Genomic DNA, 23,214 nt, shown 5'->3' on the forward strand with positions numbered 1-23,214 from the left:
CACAACTGACTGACGCGGTCTCGGGCTTATTTTGACCGTTAGGACCCCCCTACACGCAGGTATGCCAACCTTTGAAAAAAAAAAAAATCCCTGCACCCTCCAAGGCAATTGTAACCTTTTTTTCTGGATATCCCTCGTAAAAAAAATCATTAAAAGTTTAATGTATGCATTAAATTACACAGTTTAAGAATATGGAGAGCGAATACCTAAAATATTAGTAATTGCATGTTTTTACTTAATTTTACTAGTCATATTTTCAATATATGAAACTAAGTATGCAAATGGAAGTGGACTATAAAAAATCTGCTTGACATTTCACCAAAGTGATCCTATGTAAGCCTGGCATCAAAAAAAGGTATTTTATAGATAAGAAATGAATGGAGGCCTGGCTTTAGTCATTTTTACACATTTCTACTGATCTATAATATTTGACTCCTTTTTCTTTTTCACCTGCTCTGCTTACACCAGTTATATTTAGTAGCCACTTTAATAGGTACCCCTTTCTAGTACCGAGGGGGATCCACTTTGCCTGAAGACAAGCCTGAATTCTTCATGGCATGGATTCAACAAGATGCTGGAAACACTTGCTTTAGAATTTGGTGCATACTGACTCAGTAGCATCATGGAGTTGTTTCTTGACCTATCCTCATCCGAGGTCACTGGAATAAACTGGAGTCCTTTTAATTTTTGTAGAACTAGTTTGAGACGACGCATGTCCTCTGCCTTTCGACATTATACTGATGGGACTATCATGTTGAAGAAAGTACACCACGGCTGTAAAGGGATGCAAATAGTCAACAACAGAGCTTACAAATACTGTGGATTTAAAAAATACTTGATTGTTATTAAGAAATCTAATAGGTGCCAAGAAAAGATTTTGTACGTCATAACACTATCATCATCAGTCTGTGCTGCTGATCCCAGACTAGACATATCCAGGAATTCATGTCAATGACAGGATTTTCAAGAACTAAAATCTACAGTATATGTTACAGCAGAAATCACAATTTTTCTAATCGTAAGATGCTTTACCAACCTTTAGACTTAGTGTTGGTAATAACACACACGCACAAACATTGCAGATTCTTCATCATGTTCTTAGATGACAGCAGATAAACTCTGTGTGTCCTTCTGCTTCTGTAGCATATCCTTCTCAAAGTTAAAACACGTTGTCCATTCAAAGACACCCTTGTGCACACCACTGTTGTAAAGAGGTGCTATTGGAATATTTGTAACCTTCATGTAAGTCTGAATAAGTCTAATCAATCTTTACCGACATCTCTCATCATGAGGTCTTTTCATTCACATAACTGCTGCTCACTTGATGTTCTCTGTACAGTAGATTATGATTAATCCCAAAAAGCAGTTGTTTCTGGAATCATGAATCCACCCAATCTGGCACAAACAATTAGGCAATGGTCAAAGTTGTTTAGACTGCACTTGTCATTCATTCTAATGTTTGGTCAAACAACAACAAAATCTGTTGACCAAGTCTTCACATCTATAAATATATAGTGGCACTATAACATCATTGGCTGTTTGGAAGAGCAGGCTATTTGGATTAACGAGCAGTTGTTTCTAATAATTTGGGCACAGTGTATCCCTGTATAATTGTTTGTGGGTCTTGATAATAATGTGTCATCAACAAGCCCTTAAAATTTATAAAAATTAAGCAGCAGACTGATAGTTCAAGACACAGAAATAAATATTATATACAGAAGCCAACCGATGTTCTTAAAGAGTGTTATTTAATTCTACAGTAGATTATTTATTACATTGGCTTGAATACACATTACACAAGTATTTCAAAATGTCCCTTATGTTATAATCTTGGTCATTTTCCTGTAACAAGACAAAGTCACCTGTGTAGTGCACAGTCTAACTATCTGTGTCAAATACAGTAAGTGTCTGCGCTGACTCAGCATCCTTGTCTTATAGCACAATTAAATCATAACACATCCCTTTAAGCGTGTGACCTTGAATGAAATTTTTTATTAGGTAACTTTCAGCTTGGTCCATTAGCAAGAAGCTTAATGGGGAAGAAAGGAGAAAAAAAAAGAGTACTTGTTTCAGAAAAATTAGGTATCAAACATTATCCTAAGCATATTACACATCATTATAAATCAGAGGGTGTTCCAAATTCCATGCAGATTTTTAGCAACTAAGCCAAGTTTTGAAAAAAAGATTTAAAACATTATCTGCTATCTCTTTCATCCTATACTCATGCCAGGGAAACAGACATATGTGTGTATGTATGCTACTAGTCAAAAGTTTAAGAACCAGTTTCTGGAATAACCTGAAATGCTAGAAAGGTAAAGGGTAAACTTTTAGATGCTAAAAAAACAAGTTTGTTACCAAAAACTGAAAAGTAATGTAATTTTCAGAGTTACACAAAAAGTCCCTTTTAAGGGAGCATTATTTTGGCAATATTGCACTGCATATTTTTATAATGGTGAGAAAAGGGCAATTAAGAAAGTAAGCTATTTAGATTTTCCTATTAAGAAAGTGCAAATAAAGTCGAGTTTCAAGTGAGTACAGTTTCCTACAGCATGAAAAGCAACTTGAAAACTGGAGGAAACTCTGACAGAAACTGACCTGGCAGTCTCAAAACCACAACCAAACCAGAATGCAAGTTTCAGAGAGTCAACAGCTTGTGTGATAGGCACCTAACCTAAACTTGGTTTTTTTTTTTTTATCTCTTTCAGTTATTTGTACCATTTTAGTTTATTCCCTAGACTTGAAAGGCTTACATTTCAATAAAATCTGGAAAAACAGGAAAGTTCGAAAATGTTTGATTGGTAGTGTATATAAACTAACCCACCCATGTAACTAGTATATATAAAGCAATACCTACTAGCAGCTTTAATAAAGCTTCGTTGAAACTGATAAGTCATAAGGGGTCCTGGCAATATCCTAAAAGAAAAGAGGAAACAAATAAGGAAAATTTAATTACTTAATATATATAACGAATGACTTCAGCATGGCAATTATGGTATATTTTGCAATAACTACATTTTTCGAAAGAGAAACAGTCCTGCTTGATAAATGGCTTTGATGCATCAGGCAAGCCAGATGAGCTTTATACTGTAGACTAAAAATGTAACAAACAAAAATGCCAGCAGCTAGATTCAAACTGGAAAGTCCCCGACTTAAAATTCAGGTTGTACTCTCTGGCAGTGCTAGAGCTTCCGGCCTAGGAACCTGCCTTCTCAAGACTTTTTGAGACTTCTAAAGCCTTTCCTTTCCTTTAATTAGAACCTCTAGTGAGCTTTTTATCCACCTACTGCTTAACTCTTATCTTTCCTGCACAACACATAAAAGGCAGCATGCTATATAGCACTATTATTGTGCTCCTAAAAGCCACATTAAATAAAAGGCTAAGTGAAGTAATTGGAACATCTTAGTAGCTTGACTTAATGACACAAGACTAGCATAATAGCATCAGCCACAAAATGCACAAACTCTTACTCTGCTAGTGTGACTATAATTTAATTTGTTAAACTCAAAGAAGACTTAAATACAGTCTATGCTTGGGATGCTACAGGGTTTCATTCCACATCCCTGAGACGTGTAGGTTATGATGACTGGTACCTGTAATAGATTACAATGTCAGAGAATGTAGATAGCTGCATGTGAACCAGCCATGTTTCACAGCTGATGCTGCCAGGGGAAAACTCAACAATGATGCTTCCAGGAAGAAATTAGTTCAGGAAGTGAAAAGGTGGGTGGACCACTGAAAGGGAGTCAAATCTATATGAGATATAAAAATGCACACACTGAAATGTGAAGATGATGCAAGCAAAATAAGAAAATGAGTCAAATGAGCACATGTTCTTAAACATGGCATGAGTTGTTTTTGCAAGTGTGTACAATTTTCTTTTAACCTTTTATCATTTTGTCTCAGTGGCTCAGGCTTAGGGTTCTATACCCAAAAGTTACCAGTTCAAACTCATTCTCCAAAAAGCATGTTAACTCCCTTTATAAAAAGAATATGTAAACAATTATGCTATCACTCTCTAAAATCTGCTGGAATTATGTTCACTACAGAAAGAAACTATACTAAATGAAGGTGATTGATTTGTCTGTGGCCATCAACTTTATGCAAGGTTGCAGTGTTTGAAAGACCAAAGCAATTTTGCCTCTCTACTTCTAGTATTTCCAAACATTCCTGATGCATTTTCTAAAGCCACAATATTGTCTTCTACACCTATTTTAACACAGACCAAAATGTCAAATGTTGACTGGGAATCTGTCAATTCCGCCATAGAGTTGTCTGAAAATGACTCTATGTGCCTCTTTGAAGTTTTACTCAGTAATTATATCTTTACCATAAAAACACCAATAGCATGTCTGGCTTTAACTTATTGGTCATGTAACCACATTGACTTTTCATGACAGTTTTCATCAGTATCATAAATGTTATTGTACGGCACAATTTATAAAACACACTGAATGTATGCAGTGTATGTATTGCATTCTTATACAGTATGCAAGGCAAAACCAGCAGCTGCAATGTGTTCATAAAAGCTAATAAGCAAGTACTGCTAGCTGTTCTTCATTCACCACTAATTTAGAGGGTACAGTATTACGGTTAAAAGGGGAAAAAATGTACCCATTTTCAGTTTTATGTTCCAGTGAGTAATGCAATACTGGGTTTGAAAGGCATTCAGACATAGTATAAAGTCCTGGTCACTTCTAGAAACATCTCCCACCTGAGATAGTGTTTCAGTGCACTTGTGATTGTTTTAATCTCCCACTCACTTCTGTTGTCGAGGTCAACTTCACCTGCGGTTTTAGAATCTGCAAAGATATAATGGAAAACAAAAGACCATTTATAGCGTTTCATGGCTGATTTGGCTTTAGAAAACTGAAATATTTAAAAGTGTGGTTCTTTGCACATTTAATAGGGCCACCAGATATGTACTAAAAGAGACTTACTGTATATATAAGCCTTGCAACAATGAACATGTAAGAGACTAAACTGACTTTTTCAAGCATACATTTTCTGTATTCTCTTTGATTTCTATCCTGTTTTCTCTTATAGGATTAAAATTGCAATAAATGACAGCAGTTCATTTGACATAATAAAAGTAGATCATGTTAAACCATCAGAAATCAATACACAATATAGTAACACTGGAAGTACAAGTAGTGAAGTGGAAAATGGAACCTCAGGGCATATTGGTGAATTATACAACACAATTTGCTAATTTTCAAACCTGCTTACTTCAACACAAGATTGTGAAATATAGCATTTACAACCAAACTCGCATCTGATTAAATTTAGCATTACCAATGAACATTAACCTCCACATATTTGGGAAATGGGAGGGGAAAAAAACCACAGACATTGAGAGAATGTTAGACTCCATATAAATCATGTCTGAGGCAGTTGCTGAAGCCACGACTCTACAGTGGTGAAGCAGCAGCAGCACTGAACTGTGGACCTCATTAGGTTTGCAATGTGCAGTATTTTGCAAAAAAAGAGATCTCACTGTGGCCCAGGTACGGATATGGCTCCTCTTAAATCTACATATTTTAAATATTTACTGGCCAAGTAAAGGAAAAACAACTGCACTTGTTTGGATTTTTCAGAAACCGTTGAGTAAGGATGGTCATAATCACTAAGCAGCACTGCTCACACTTGTAAGATTTTTGCTTCTCACTTGTACTCTTTTTCCAATAGCAGTGATGGGTGGTGTTTGACACGAAGTATCAGGCATTCTTCATTATACAGTCAGGTTGTCAATATCAGGTAATTATAACATAAACAGTGATAACTTGGCAGCAGCTGATCATTATGCCAGCCTGGTGGCAGTCAGTACACACCTTAAAACCATTGTGTAAGTTGTGCCTGGCAATCATTACATGAAATGTCAGACACAAATGCTCTAACCGTTCACACAGCTATGCTGAAAGAAATATAAAATAGCAAAGTCCAGTTATTTGGCAACCGTGGAAAGCAGAGGTATTCCTCTAAATGCTTTTATAGTGGAAAAAAGCCTGAAGTAACAAAATGGAACAACTTTTTCCAATCATATGACATTAACTTAAGCAAAGACAAGGTAACGTCCTTACTGCATATCTTATTAGAGTTTTGTTACATTTTTAAATCCTCAAACTTACTTATACTGTATAAATAAGTGCTAGTGTAGTGCTGTGTAAGTTCACTGAAGACATTAAACCTGTCCAATTCTAAGATCACAGTACCTTTACTTTAAAATCCATTTAGAAAACTTTGTACTTTAAATTGGTAATTATACAGATGCTGTATTTTCTTAACCATGTATAAGTGAATTAATTTACTGCTGCCATTTTATAAGTACAAAGTTTTGAACAATATGTCCTATAAGAGTATGTCAACAATTCCTTTTCAAATCAGATTTTTGTGTTTTCAGGTTGCTGCGCTGGCTCCATTTTGCAGTACACATTAAGTTCAAATCACTGATACCTGCCTACAGAGTACTCAGTGGGTTATTGTCTGTGAACTTGTATGTGGAGACACTTATGAGGTCCTATACTTGTGCTGCCCACTCAGATCTGTTAGTGAACAGCATCTGGTGATGCCAACTCTGCATGGCATCAAACATCAACTAAGACTCTATTCATATGTAGATCCTTGCTTTTGGAAAAGGCTTCCCACATCCATCCAAACTACTGACTGCACTACTCTTGTTCTGTGAATATTTGTCTAATTGATAATGGCTTTGATGGATTCTTTAAACTAAGGAGGTGTAACTAGCTTGCAATTTGTTTCTTGTGCTCTTGCTTGTCCTATAACACTCGTTCAAAAACAGCCCCCACACAGAAGGTTTACTCAATTATGTTGCCCTCTTTTCCAAGTAGGTTTGGATAAAAGCATCTGCTTAGAGGAAAAACTTAAATGTGCACAAAATGTTTATATTTTGTTGTTTTTGGTTTACACTAACGTATAGCATTTATCAGTTTTTTTAAGTCCTTCTCACTTCAAACAGTTATTGTATGGAGGGTGTTAATCATTTTTCTGTTGCCTTGGTGGATTTCTTAATTTTCTCCAGTCTGCAGCCCCATGAACTAATCTTAAATACATATTACTGTCTCTTTCATTTTATTTACAACTATGTATTCCATTTGTATTAGAACTAGCAGCATTAGTAGTAGCAGTAGAGTATTGTTTAGGATTATTTGTTTCAATATGCCAAAATTATGTAAGGCATATATTTTTCACAACTTTCATTTATAATTTTCATCTTTAATTAGTATGAGCACTTTAAATTTAATTTTATTGTGACTTTAATATAATTCTGACTATTGTGAGCAAACAGTTTTTAATGGAGAAATGTGTGATGTTTGTTTTTTTTTAAGGTTGACTTGACCAAGTGGCGTGACTCACCCAAAGTCTGAGTCAACAATCAGATAATTGTTTGAAATGAGTATTACTGTCACTGGGTGCCTTTTCATTAAGAAAATAATCACATTTAAAAGCAAGCTCAATTACTACAACCAATTCAAAAGGACCTCCGGTAAAGGTAAACTGATATGTCAATATTCAATATCCAATATCTGAAATAAAGTACAATCATATTTATACAGTATAACTCAGATGATTTGTTTCCAATTTCCAGATTCATCCTTGTAAGCATTGAGGAATCAGGTTGTGTGTATGGGTAGGCAGCTGCTGAAGCTGCTGGGTACATAGCTCTGCTCTGAGGTAGCAGATGGAAAGTGGCTTGGGAGACAGGAAGAGGCATCCAACAGTGAAACTAATAGAAGTGTGGGAGGAAAAGAATCACCGCTAAAGGAGTGGGATGAATGTGAATCATGACTAATCATATAATAAACAGGCACTTCACAGGACGTTTGCCAAGATGAAGCAGTGATGGACTATTGTCTCCTGCTTATTCACTTACTGTAAAACTGAAGAGGTAGACCTTAGCTTTAGGAGACTACGGACTGTTAGAATGTATTACTGCTGTTCCAGCTCTTCTCCGAGTTCTGTGTTATCTTGTGTGTTGCAATCCTGATACATAAATGATTTTCTCTCCTTGATTAGTTTTATAAAATTAGATTATTAGTAAGTATGTTTATCAGCTAAACACATAAACATAAAAATACAAGGATAGAGGACAACAAACAGAATTTTAGTCATCCTTCAGAAAAACTGCACATTTTTAATAAATGCCTAAGGGGGTTGAGTGTAAGGTTGTCTTATTTTTTGTACTGCTTTCATTTGAAACACAAATTAAAGATTTCTAAAATATAGCACTCTTAACCACTATTAACTACAAGCTGGCACATGAATAGTCAATAGATGCCCTTCATTTCACCCACCTGTCATCACTGCTTTCCTTTCTGAAACTCCCAAAACATTTATCAGCCAGAGAACTAGTTTGGTACACAGATCAAAGCAATCCCCAATGGCTTAGCACTCACCTCCCACCAACCAGCATGCCGGCTGCTCCTTCTGTCTCGAGCTGTGAACTGAAAACTCAAACTACTACTAACGCTATGAATTTATTTCAAAGCATCACATTTTCTTCAAGAAGACATTAAATTTATTTATTCCAAGCCTAATACTGACATATAAAGAACAAGAGAAAAATTAATACTTCAGTGAAAATGTGTTATTCATATTTGACAACTCTTACCCATTAGTAAGGTGAGAAGCTTCTGTACACGGGAGCTTACACCACCGATTCGGTACAAGCCTTGCTCACAGATTCCTGAAACAATAAAAGAGCACCTGTAAATAAACACCTATAATTTGCCATGACCTTCTAACCATAGTCTAATCTGAACATAGCATTTCTGAATCACGTCTCAATGCCCATTAGTATTCTGTCCTCAAAATAAGAATTTGTCGAAGCTGTGTACTACATGAACACACTTGAATTTGCACATTAAATGGAACCATAATACGGAATATCTTATCTGGCTCTCTTTGTGGTATTCACTTTATTTATCTTGTGACTTACTTTCTGTTTGCTTCTATTGAATTTACATAATTCAACATGTATTAGTAAGAACACATCTAACTTTAGAGACTATGATATGCTTTCCTGGAAGGTGGTGAAACAGCTGAATAGAATGAGCGATATGAAAATCTTGTGAACAGAGTGCAAAGTATGGAAAAACCTGAGTAAATGGCTTCCACAAAGATGTGAAATTAAGAAGCCCAGTACTATTGCTAAGTATTATAGCTAACATGACCCTAAGGCGCTTCAGTAAAAGACGGCTCAACATAATAAAGTCTGACAAGGAGGAGTGTCAAGGATGATGATGGCATGAAAGCAAGAATAAAGAAATAAAGAAAATTGTCAAAATAGGGCATATGGGGCCATTGAAGGCACTGACTGTGATGCCTGGTTAACTCTAAATCAGTTGATAGAAAATTTCCATTTACTGTAGGTTGTGAGCACACAAAACCTTAAGAAATGAATCAGCTAAAGCTTTACAGAGCAGGTACAATAGTAGAATGACAATGCACAAAGCTCTTATTATACATTTAAGAATACCACAGAAAACACAGATACAAAAAAATAAAAAGATTAAAACAATCACCTTTCGTCATGGTACCCACAGGTAGACAAGTACATATGTGGCACAAACCAAAAGCAAGTGATAAAAGACCCATGTGTTTGATTCTAACAGTAATGAGAATTTGATAACAAAGCGCGATGTATGTTTTAGCATTTTTTTAATGTTTGAACGGACAATGACTTTGTCTGATCACTTTCATACATGGTGCTACTTTAAGCTGTGTCACATCAGTCTCTCTTGTTGTTTGTTTTTGTGCAGTGTCTTATGTTTAGCAATAAAGGATAAAGAATCACATAGTACTCAACAGACATTTGTGCAATCATCTATGATTAGCTATACACTGACATGACTGAAAAGCAGACATACGTGTAAAATGGTACTTTCTTAAGAGATGGAAATGACTGTGGTCCAGGAAATAGGTCTACGTATGAGGACCTTAATTGCAGAGTTAGTTATTAATTTTTATGGCTACTGTTAGTTTTGGAAACAAGATGGAAAATTCAGAAGGCTTCTCCAGATTTTGGTTGCAGCCTCAGCCTGATCTTTATCAATTAAAGCAACCTGAACTGCACCATAGCCAAATGTTCTGCTACTATCTTCATCAACGAACATTTGGCGGAGATGGCTGATGGTTTAGGAATCCCAAAGGCACACAATAATTAGCTCCAATTAGAACAGATTTCATGCAAACTAATGATCTGCCCTTTCAATAATGAGTCAATAATGAAGGAAATTTAATGAAAGCATGTACTTTGTGCCCTTTAGCAAATAGTATATTGTGTGAGTTTTATGTTAAAAGCATTGTGTATGCTGTGTCTACATAGTTTTATTTATTGTTATTTAATTCTCCTGTTTCATTGCATTCAGATTAAAGAAAAAATTTCAATTAAATAGTTTACATATGGTAAACAAGGCTGCAGCTAAAACTAGTATTTATTTTCTTCCAGGAAAAGCATCTTCTAAGAAATTACCCTTTTCAAAAAAAAGTGTGGTTGTTAAGTGGTTTGATGAGTCAAATGCCTTGGTCTTTCACTTAACAAATGCAAAGATAAATGGGTACTCATGAAAATTTAAAAACTATATCTGGAAAAGAGTCTGTCTGTTAAAAAAGAAGAAAAAAATCCTGAATGTCTTTAGATTCTCTATCACTAGCATAACAGCTAGGCCACAGCATCCCAACATACGATTAAGTGACTTCATACTGGTGGACATATCTAGCCAAAGCTTGTGTTTTATGAAGTCAAAAAACAAACCAGAGAGCTGTAAAGTGCCTCTTCTGCTCAAGTCAATAACAGTTTAGTGATAAATCACTTGCTGAGGGTAGGCTCCATCTGACATCACCTAATGCAAAAACATCCATTTTCAGACAAACACAAACTCAGTTTTGTTGTCACCTTGTGATTCCACAGCATGTATGAACTTCTTTATGATAGTAAAGCCAGTGCTGTCCAGTTGGGCCGCTGAAACAAAATAAAGCAAATTAGCACATACTGCAAACTTTAGAAGACAAACAACACATGAAGACTTGCTAAAACAAGTAACATCTATATACAAATTGAAGTTTTAAATGGGCTACAAGTGTACATCTAAGACTAAGAGGCGTGAAACAATAAATGGCAGATTTGTCACAGTTTTTGAAATTAATAAACTGGCAAAACAAGGGTAACATTCTTAGGTAATATTATCAGATGCTATTCTCAACTGAAAGCAATAGTAATGAAACTCAGAAAAACACCTAGATATACCACAACTATAGGTTTCAATTCTAGATAGGCTGGACCAAGCACAAGCTTCAGAGTCTGCTAAACAATCGTAATTATGAAATACTGAATGAGCAGCATGAAGAATTATTATATATATAATATACATTATATATATATTATATATATATAATATATATATATGAATATATAATAAAGCATGTTTGAAGCTATCACTGTTAATGTTAACTATGTTCCATAAAGTCAAAGAGTACCCCACAACCTAAAACACTGTGTATATTTGAAATGCTTTAACCTTTTCAACTGACAGATTTCAGGTAAATGACTGAGGCCTGAAAGAGGTAAAGTGTACTCTGCAAACATTGAAAAGCTAAGCAGGACCTTAGAATGTTTTGTATAGCCAGTCTCTTGCAGCTTAGTGTAGCTTTTGATTCCCATGGGAATCGGTTATGAGCTTGAATACACTGCAAAAAATGCATATGCAATAATTATACAAAAAAACAACTTTAAATGGGAATTGTTTTGGTTTTATTTAGCAACAAACACTGCCAATGGGGTAAGCAAAATGTACTTGACAAGATTTCTTAAAGTAAGCTAAATAATCACTTGATGATTAAGTCAATAATTCTTACAATAAGGAAAACAAGATTTAATGTCATGATATAAACACTTTTCCACTTGCTTAGACTTCATGTATTGCAGAGTAATAGTTTTCTTTTGTTATTAGAAACTGTAGACATGTTAACCTCTTTGCTAGTGGATAGTAAGCCAAGTGTGTGTGCTTAATTTGGGTGTGGAGTAAGGAGAGAGTGGCTGCCTTTTATTAGAATTTTTTTCACTTCAGTTTAATTTTAATTTAGCTGGTGTTTTGTTGCAAAGCTACAGTGTTTGACTCAGTTGCTGCCTTTCTGACACTGAGACTAGCCATGGACATTTAAATGGAACTTGGTATCTTCTCAGCTGCCAGATCTTTTCTAAGGACCTCTGTCTAGAGCATGGAACCTTCCTATCATTTTTATATTAAGGATACCTGTAACTATGTAATCAACATCTAGAACTTATCATCTGAGATAGAGTAAAGAGCAAATAATCCCACCCAGGTTGTATAGTTTTTATTGCTTAAATTTGGTGCTATTGGTGTTATGCAAATAAATATAAATTTTAAGTAAAAGCTTAAATAAAATGTGATGTGATTATTGCCACATTAATGAGTGCAACAACTGATCATTACTTATCTAGATCTGGTTTGTTAAGGATATGAAAGACGCTCTGTAGAATCCTCTATTGGTGGCAAACTGGTTTGAAGTAATGGATTAAAAGTTGTCATATATGTGGGCATGGGAGACAGCGTATTGGTTCAAATTAATTGTACTTATCCACTGAACCAGAGGTACGTGCTGTCTACTAATTCTTTCTCTCTTTTTCCCATTGTAGACCAGCTGGCTGACCTGAAGCCTTCTGATGTGACTTTTGGTTCTGCTGATGTCATTTCTGGCTCCTGTTTCACTGGACCTACCCCATCCTGCCAACTCAACATATAACTGCCATCTTGTCTATTGTATTTGGTCCAGTTTTGAAGTCAGTCTGTATTTTCAGCTTGCTTGCCAAGTGCACAGGGTGGCTACCCCAAACCTTTATCTGTGCTCTTTGTGTTTATTTCACAAAGTAAATGACAGTCCCAGTCAACAAGCAGCCTGCCATTAGGGGTCCCTGGAGTTGAATATGCAATGCACAACAAGGACAGTGGACCTCCAGCCATACTGGTAGGTAAGACGTGACAGATAATAGTTACATACCTGGGGCCTCATGTATAAACGGTGCGTATGCACAGAAATGTTGCGTAAGAACTTTTCCACGTTCAAATCGCGATGTATACAACCTACACTTGGCGTAAAGCCACGCACTTTTCCACGGTACCTCATACCTTGTCGTACGCAAGTTCTCCACTCGGTTTTGCAGACTGGCGGCACCCAGCGTCAATGCAATGTTACTGTTCCTGTGTGGTTACACCTTATTTTCCTGACGTGGCTTTATAAATACACTGAAACTAACCACATATTGTTTATTAGTGTAATTCATCTGATTGTAATTAACTTGTAACAATACAATGGTCCAGGGAATAGCCATAGTATACCAAATACCATAACTGCTTTAGCTTTGTTACTCTCACTGCACCTTCTTCTTCTTCTTTCAGCTGCTCCCGTTAGGAGTTGCCACAGTGGATCATCTTTATCCATATTACTCTCACTGCACCACTCGAAGTATTTATATCACTGTATCTGAGTGTGAATCACAGCAGCAGCTGATCGGAAAGAGAATTATCGATATACAGTATCAAGAACACACTGTCTCAGCCACGGCAAAACGTTTCAAATGTGAAATGCAGCACAATATGTTTATTATATAATACAGATAAAACTTTAACTTCATTTAAATAATCTATATTCTTCACTGGGACTGGCGTGAAGGATAGAATAATTAAACATGTACTACGAAGATATTTCAATGTTCCTTAAACGTTTTGAAGAATCGGCGCTCTAAGCTTACAGATGGCTTAACGTCTATAACAGAGCTGATTGTGTGGCGATCGGTTACTTGGAGAAAGAAAAGCAAGGACTGCAGTGGTGGCTACGCCAATATATATTGAATATAAAACAGAAAGAGAAAATAACAACACAGCTAAAAACACAGCAACAAATTTCGGCAAAAGTTAAATGCTTGTGTCATGAGCACGAGGCGGCTATGCAGTGTCCGCAACGGACGTGGCTATCCACCGTGCATAAGCTACCTTACTGACATTGATTCTTTCTCTGCCCAGTGCCACCACAAGCCTAGAGCTGCCCCTGAATACTGCTGCAATAAATTATTTCATCGAATGTCGCACACAATCACTGCGCCGTGAAACCCATGTTTAATAACGTGCTTTAACTCCTATCATCATGAAAATTATATCACATATACATCTCAGTATTTTAGTTTTTCAGAGAGCTGTAATATCACAAATGTAATGGATTCTGTGTCCAGTCGGAGGAAGAGAGCCGGTTTAAGAAGCAAGTAGTGGTTCACACACATAGAGCACATAGAAGATAAAACAAAGCATTTAACGTGCTACTTTAATTACGATGTGATTTGAGAAACTGGTTAATTAAACGATTTTAAGATGAAGTTTATGATATTCTACTTTAATGACAAAATAAACTATGTGATTAAAGTGGAAATGTCAAGATTGAAGTTGACATTTCGTGCTTTTTCCCCACTGTGTGCCTTTTTTTCTCTGTACCCTAATAAGCTTTCTTCTGACACTAAGACAGTGAGCTACAACTCGCCTTTTCACGGTGACTTTGATATGTGATTTCTTTTTTATTTCCGGCACTGTGCGATTTTGTGAACGTGAGCTTTAAAGTTTCTCCAACACGCTTTAGTGAGTATTCTGTATGCAGAACACAACAAATGAGAAATACCTAGCTCTGGAGACACAACTACAAATTGAGGAGACTGGGCAGTCTAATAGTCTGGAATCCCTACAGATTTTATTTTTTTCTCCAGCCGTCTGGAGTTTTTTTTTTGTTTTTTCTGTCCACCCTGCCCATTGGACATTACTCTTATTCTATGTTAATTAATGTTGACTTATTTTATTTTCTTATTGTGTCTTTTATTTTTCTATTCTTTATTTTGTAAAGCACTTTGAGCTACTGTTTGTATGAAAATGTGCTATATAAATAAATGTTGTTGTTGTTGTTGTTGCTATGTCACTCGATCAACTTCCTTTTGTTGATTATCCCACGGTTTATTTGAACAAATAGTATGTTTTTCCTTTGCCTCCACTTGGTATTCGCTGAAATTCTTATATTTTCCCCCAAGCTTTTCCCATTGTCTTTTCACAGAAGGCTGAGCTTAAGGGCGATTTATATTCATTTGCATATTCATAGAGGCGTAGTTCTGGGAGGAGTTGGGGCGTTACATGAAGCGCGTGCACGAGCGTTACTTTTCACATTGATCGGGATTTATGTAGCGAAAGAACGTGGAAGTTGGGGTATGCACAGATTCCTGCATCTGGATTTTTCTGTGCGTAAGCACATTTCGGCTTTTGTGCTTACGCCATGTTATAGTGCGAGTTCTATGCACGCCATTATACATGAGGCCCCTGGTTTTGACATTAAGAAAAGAACCTAAGATGTTAGTTGCAACCTTTTATGTTAGATGCACGTCACATGTGATCTGATAACATAAAACACTATGAAAGGCATCTCTATATATTGCATATTTCTCAAGAACAACAATGATAAATTCAATTGTGAATAAACAAAACTAATTTCACTTTTAGACACCAATGTTAACATACTGAGGTTCTTGCAAACAAAGTACTGCCTTTATTATTTAACAAGATCAAACTTAATATATCAGCAGCGGACACATTCTAATTTAAACTTATTGAAATATTAATATTGTTTACATCAGAATCCCTTGAGGTTTTGTTGTCTGTGTATGTGTAAAAGATTTTTACAGGCATAAATTTGATTACTGATTTGCAACTTTTTACAAATCAGAGTTTGACCCTTAAATATTTATATACAGTACACACTACTCTACTTTCCCTACAACAGGATGTGGCTTTTACCAAGATTGCCCTCTAGTTTTAATTCTGAAAGACAATTGTCATACATTTGTGTAAATAGTCAGTTAAACAGTAGACTATACAAACCTCTATACAGTGATCACTCACTATATCATGCTTTGACTTTCGCGGCTTCAATCCATCGCAGATTTTAAATGTAAGCGTATCTAAATATATATCACGGATTTTCCGCTGGTTTGCAGATTTCTGCGGACAATGGGTCTTTTGATTTATGGTACATGCTTCCTCAGTTGGTTTGCCCAGTTGATTTCATATAAGGGACACTATTGGCAGATGGCTGAGAAGCTACCGAATCAGAGCACGTATTATGTATTAAATAAAACTCCTCAATGATATACGATATGCTTCCCACGTGGTGCTTTGCATGCTTAAAAGCTCTAACAGCACGTATTGATTTTTGATTGTTTGCTTTTCTCTGCCTCTCTCACTATCTCTGACATTCTCTGCTCCTGACGGAGGGGGTGTGAGCAGAGGGGCTGTTCGCACATTGGCCTGGAGGATACGGACGCTCCTCTAAAAAATGCTGAAAGACTATCTTCACATTGCTCCCTTCCTTGCGGCTGCTTTGTCCGGCGGTGCTTTGCATACTTAAAAGTCCAAACAGCACGCATTGATTTTTGATTGTTTGCTTTTCTCTCTCTCTCTCTCTGTCTGACATTCTCTGCTCCTGAAGCGCACTCCTTTGAAGAGGAAGATATGTTTGTATTCTTTTAAATGTGAGACGGGACTGTCATCTCTGTCTTGTCATGGAGCACAGTTTAAACTTTTGACTAAAGGGTGTTACTTCGTGTCTAGAGGTCTCTAATAATATTAAACATATTTAGAAGGTCGTAAACAGGTTTTCTATGCTCTAACTGCAAAAATATTCGATTTATAAAGAATCCTACTTCACGGAAATTCATTTATCGCGGTTGAGCCTGGAACGGATTAACCGCGATAAACGAGGGTTTACTGTATAACTTTTCACAGCAGTTTACGTATTTAAAAGTAACACTGCCAAAATGGTTTAACAATTTATTCAAATTCAGTTTTCTGTAGTATATTAAACAACATTTTACTAAGTGACCCAATAAACAACTGTGCTCAACAGAACAAAAATCATTAGCATGAACATGAATATTCCACCCAAATGTTAAAGTCATTTTCAATGTGTCTCTATTTATGTAAATAAACTTTTTTAAGAAACTGACTGCATAATAACATCATGAAACAGGAAATGATCAGGGGATAGGGGGCATTTTTTTTAAGAACCCAGAGCAGAGGGTGGTCTGGCCTTACTCAAGTTTCAACTTTATTGCTGCGTTACAAATAAAAATGTGAGGTGAAGTACACTATAGTGCTCTGAGCCCATTCCAGTGAAAACTGCAATGGAAAGGAGACCAGGCATTGCATCCTCCATATAGGCTTTAGTCTTTCCACACTTGTTCCATGGCTACCATAAATACAGGAAAAATACAGTGGTCCAGAACTCACTAAATCAGATATTACTATAAAAATGTCAGGTTTCTGCCTTAAGTCAGAAATGTTACAGTCAATTACATCATTATAAGCTAAATATATGTTTTCTACTCCCTAAATGCAAATTACTCAATATGTGCACACACAAGACATCTAATCCTTCACACACTTAACAATGGTCCGTATGTACTCGCAGATACTTAATTTTACAGTATAATTTCTGGTATTTTATAATGTTGGTTATATAAGTCGAATGTGGAAAACTCACACTATTGGTCCAAGAGATTATGATCTGCTAACGCCAACCTGAGAGTGTGGGTGCGGCAATGCGCTCGTTACCTCTCGCTCTCTCTATTGTGCCTACGTGACCACACGGTAATACCCGAACTATTCCGAAGCGACATCTGCACTGATTTGTGTTTTTTATATCTCACACCCTCATACACCTTTATAAGAGCATCCCTTATCTACAATGGAGAATTTGATCAGTAAACGACGTTGAAGTAGAAATTGGTAACTGCGCTGCTGCAACAAAATTCGATGCATCTGAGAAAATGGTGTGATACTGGAGGAAGCATGAAGATGTAAAAAAAAAAATAAACATTTAAGTGCTGATGCTATGCTGATTCCTGTCTTTTGCACAGTGCTACCAGGCAGGCTCAGTTTCCTAAAGACCCTGAATTTGGATCAACTATGTTGATGAAATACATAAAATGATGACAAAGGTCCGAACAAGAATCAAATACAGTTTTAAGAATAACAGACAATACAAATAATGGTAACATAATATTGCTGTATAATTTTTAAATAAATGAAATCATGTTCAGTATTTTAAAATATATAATTTATGATCTCAAATAATTTGGCAGATTTTTTTTTTTTTTTAAGGAGGACAATTAATATATAAATTAATTTATCAACTTTTTTTTTTTTTTTTTAAAACAATGCTACACCACAGGAAGTCTCGTGCCTGCCAATTCGTGTGATGGAAAAACCACAGGTTAATGAAATCATTACCACAATATAACTTCTGGATGAAAGGGATTTGTTGAGGACTTTGCAGGAGATGTGGTTAATGTCAGCCCTCTGAAAAATGGCAGAGGTCAACAAACAAAAGGACAGTTGTGGATCAGAGAGTATTATTTTAGTGGACAACATATGAATTCCAGCTGCAGGATTTTTACTCCCTTCCCTTAAAATTATGAAAAACACTTACTGCCTTCATTCTGGTTGTCTTTGTTAGAATTATAAACCTGCAAATAAAACAGATTTAGAATTTAAGAGAAATGCAGAATTTTAAATACTATAGAAACTACCATATATTTTGCTTTAGGAAAGCATATAAAAAAATTGAGATACTACATACGAAAACACACAGTATACAGGATGGTTTAGTATATTTGTCAAAGAAATCTTTTACACCAATACCTCCTTTTCGCTACTGGAGATTTACAAGATACTGCTGCCGGAGTTATACTTTGGCACTATGCTAAAACAAGGCTTTGCAACAGACATTCACTTATTTATACCACATTACAGTATCACACTGGAGACCAAATTCTATGATGTAATATCCAGAGCTCTTTAATTGTTAGCATTAAAACAAACACATAATGAAGAAAATAAACATATGAAGTAGACTAAAATACCACTAGCTTGAAAGCTTTCCAACAAGATTGATTTCTAAGAATATCCAAACTTTTACAGATGGAAACAAAGCAACATTACACCCATGTGTCCCTGTCTCAAGGTCTTCAATTACACGTTAAAACAGTCTATTTCTGATTCCTACAAGCCATTTCTATGACAAAATCCTTCCTAGCATCTATGATGAAGGAAGTTTTCTTTGAATTCCACCAATGTCCTGAAGAAAACCATTCACCTATGATTAACTTATCAAGGCCTTGGAGAATTTAGAAGACTCTTAAGACCTTTGTATTACACTCTGTATTCAAGACTAAAGATTTTCAGTTTACTTAGTCTGTAAGTGAAAGGTTTGCTGTTTATGGATGTGGCTGCTCTTATCAGTGATTTTGGTGCTGCTCTATCTCTTTTGATTATTATGGTGACCAGACATGTACAGAGCATGTCAGGTGGAGTCTCAAAAGTGCACTGCAGATCTGATCACATTACTTCATATAAACCTGTCACACTGGGAAATGAAGATTTTTTTTTAATTCTCTATCAAGCAGTCTAATGTCAAGAAAAGAAAAAAGTTTTTGTTGGTGACGGAAGTGGCATTGCTATATGACCAGTTTTTGTACAAAATTATAATGCTTATTAATTTATGAAATGATAGTCTGGAAACATCAATAAAAAAGAAAATGACAAAGATGAAGAAAATAGTATTTCATTAGGACTAACGATACTGTATAAAACTAAAACAAAATAAGGGCAAACCAGCAAATGTGTGATTTGAAACTCTACCGATGAAGTCATGATGTGGCTGCTTTGAGGTTAACAGTAAGTCACACGAGACTGCTCATAATGATTCATCAGAGAGCACGCATGGTGCACCCAATGTTAAATAAAGGCGTCCAAAATGCTCAACTTCACTGAAAATGATTTTCATTCAGCAAGTGGGGCCTGGTGTAGAATAGAATACATTCCAGTATTTCCAATAACAGTCAAATGGATTGTTAAAGAAAAGTACTACATGATTTAAATTTCTAGACTTGAAAGAAATTTAAAATTGATAGGTTGTTAAAGTTCATATATTTCAAACATTTCTCAACTTTCTGCTGATGCCGAGGTGTTTTTTTTTGTATCTATAGTCCCAACTACACGAAGCAGTATGCTGTGCCCAAGGCCGTTCATAATCATATTCTGTAAGATCATCTGCTTTGTTGGCAAATCAGTTTTATATAGTGTAGGACAAAATGGTTAGATCTGTCATTTAGTTTTTAAGCTTTTAGATGTAAAGCCTTAAAACATGTTTGAGAGGCTTAGGCGATAAGGCAGTTTAACTTGTATAGAATAGCGTCTGGCTTTCATCTTTCTTTTGGCTTTAAGTACAGTATGAACAAATACATTTGCTTTCAAATAGTTATATTGTCAATCTGCTCTTTAAAAACACTGCCTTTGAGTAATTTAAAGTATTGACAATCTTGCTTTGATGCTCAGCATGCTGTACATGTTTCAAAATTGAAGGAAAACTTCAATACATACTGGCTCACGGCCATCCATAGCTTCCATCCAGAGTCGGCGGTCCTCCTCAGACAGAGCCTGCATGGTGATCACTCCAGGCCTACAAAAAGAAAGCTACACTGTTAGGGCAAGTACAACCATTCATTCTGCTTTCTCTGGGGCACAGGTGTTTGTCCCAGGATGGCTTTAATCCTTACCGAAAAACTGAAGAGGGACTATAGTGGGTTTCAATGATTTCTACCAATGTGAAAGAAATACATTGTATTAATATTCCCTTTAGAACTGTTTTTCTTTTACCAGTTTGTGTATGGTATGTAGATAGAGAGGGACTAGCATGTTAAATGAAAAAGGTATATCAATGAGATAAACTGCAGGAGTTTCCTTGATTGGAAAATAAAAAAAGAAACCTTTGAGTAACTGATATTTTTTAATCTTTTATAAAATTATTGCAGTCTGAACATACAAGGAAAGAAAACATTTGCATGTGACACACATTATTTGGCTGTTAGTTTTGTTAGCCATTGTAAAAGCTATGTGGAAATATTTAGATAACCTGCTAATATTTATGTTTACTGCATAAAGTTAAAAGAATGCAAAAAGCAGAATGACTAAAACAGAGCATAGTTTTCTGTGAGGCCACTTTGATCTCAGCCACAAATTCAGGTTAAAACCAACTTCTTCGAAAATGATTTTTTGAGCTTTTCTCAGCAACATTTCATTTCCTACCTCTGCTGCTGTGTGCATCTGTTATAACATATTGACCACTATTTCTTTTAGATATATACAGTAATAATCTAAAAGCTGAATCTGCTTTGAAAACAGCTTTGCAGTTTTCTTCGTTGTGACACTATGACTTGTACTGTTTAAGATAAAAATGAGTGTCACTCAGTCTAACTGAGACGTAATGAAATAGTACTGCCAGTGTTTTTAGATTAGTCAAAGACTGCACCGTTTCTGCAATTTTAAATTCTTGACATGCAGGTTAGATGCACTGGCAATTCTAAATTGTGCCTAGTGTGTGCTTGGTGTGTGTGTGTGCCCTGTGGTGGGCTGGCGACCTGTCCAGGGTTTGTTTCCTGCCTTGCGCCCTGTGCTGGCTGGGATTGGCTCCAGCAGACCCCTGTGACCCTGTAGTTAGGATATAGCGGATTGGATAATGGATGGATGAATATTTCTACTTCATATAGCTGTATATGTATATATATATATGAAAATGTTTAAATTGAACTAGATTACTTTTAGGAATCTATATGCAACTTTGTCCTCACCAAAACACTGCTAATTAGTCCAGTTCTTTAAACATGCAGGATTCTTTTGTTTATTAACTCCACAATGCCACACAGCCATCTTCCATAGTTCCATAAAGCCAAATTCTTTTTAGTTTACACTGGGCCATTTAAAAATTGGTATGACATCTACATTCCCTAAGGCTGACTCTTCAGTAAAGCACAGAATTCTCTCAGCCATGATAATATGAGTCACACTATAAAAAATCCATTTCTGCCTGCTAATATTAGAACTGTTGCCACTGGAAATGGCTCTGATTTAGACAGAGGAGGCTCCTGCCTTCATACCAAACTTCTGGAAGATACTCCAAAAATGTAATTAACTCTGCCAGTATAAAGTAAGGAATTTTACCTTATGAAAAGAATTAAATAAATGTAATTTATTTTTTTAGGCCTCATACTTGGCTTATCAATCAGATTTGCTATATTTTACTAACTGTAGGCCACAGCACTTCCCTCTTTCATTATACCACCAAATGTACTTTTCTGCATTCTGTGCACAAGCAGTTTCTCCTTCTGCTAAACTTTCATCAGACTAGCCAGCTACTCTTGAACTGCTTAGCTGATCATTTCTTTGGAATTTCTTGTAAAACTGATGTAAATTCATAATGTGTGGACATAGCTTCTTAAGTAAAAGGCTTTTAAAACAGATGATTTGCAAAACACATTCACTAAAACTCAAAATAAGCATGACTTTGAAAGACCATTGTTTGCATCAAAACAAAAATAAGTAGCTCCATGTCAAGTGAAGACTGTTGAGATGGCAAAAAGGGCTGCTTACTAAGAAAGAAAAACAAAATGTGAACAACTTATTAAGAAAGAAATCAATCAATCAACGTACCGTGGTAATTACCTTAACAAAAATGTGAAAAATGACAATAATTATAAATTGCAAAGCTCAGTAGTGCAGTCGGTCTGCATCTGACTCCCAGCAGGCATTAGAACATGAGAGCTAACAGTAAAACTGGCAGCCCTAGTTTAAAGTAAGGATTATTTCATTAGTCTGACGCCCAAACCGAACCAATAAACTGCAGCTGCCAGGCCTTCTTCAGCCATTTGCATTTGCCCATCAGTTAGCCTTTGCCAGCCACTTCTGAATCCACTTTATTCTGTACAACACTCTGCAGCTGTTATTTTCTGAAACCCACCCTGTTATATTTTCTCTATTTGTATTTAAAGTATTACAAAAGGATATTTCTAGCTGTTGTCCCTGCAAAAGTCATGTTGTAAATACTGTAACTTAATCTACTGTAATCAGATCTTGACAAAGCAGTGGGAAGAACAATCAATATTAAATTGATTCTTGTTGCTAGACAATTTAATTTGTATTTGAAGATATGGTTACGCTGCCCTCTGTGGTTTTCTTTTTTTTTTTTTGACTTTTCCTCTTTAGCAGTTCATGGTTAAACGTAGAGGTGCAGAAGAAATGTAGGTCACAAATAGCCTC

The 23,214-nt window shown here is 35.9% G+C and overlaps 1 protein-coding gene across 7 annotated transcripts in view; it reads right to left on the minus strand.

The window, feature by feature from the left end:
• LOC120543278 (rho GTPase-activating protein 26-like) overlaps positions 1–23,214 on the minus strand; it is a 250,835-nt gene that overhangs the window by 78,886 nt on the left and 148,735 nt on the right. For all 7 annotated transcript variants that reach the window (XM_039776307.1, XM_039776305.1, XM_039776310.1 and 4 more), the window contains exons 11-16: positions 20,503–20,581; positions 18,551–18,587; positions 10,914–10,979; positions 8,628–8,702; positions 4,713–4,800; positions 2,855–2,913 (exon numbers count right to left, since the gene is read on the minus strand). In XM_039776307.1, coding sequence (XP_039632241.1) covers positions 2,855–2,913; positions 4,713–4,800; positions 8,628–8,702; positions 10,914–10,979; positions 18,551–18,587; positions 20,503–20,581 — 404 coding nt within the window. The remainder of the gene's footprint in view (positions 1–2,854; positions 2,914–4,712; positions 4,801–8,627; positions 8,703–10,913; positions 10,980–18,550; positions 18,588–20,502; positions 20,582–23,214) is intronic.

The sequence above is a fragment of the Polypterus senegalus genome, chromosome 13, assembly GCF_016835505.1.
Source record: "Polypterus senegalus isolate Bchr_013 chromosome 13, ASM1683550v1, whole genome shotgun sequence".
In the NCBI taxonomy this organism is placed as follows: Eukaryota; Metazoa; Chordata; class Cladistia; order Polypteriformes; family Polypteridae; genus Polypterus; species Polypterus senegalus.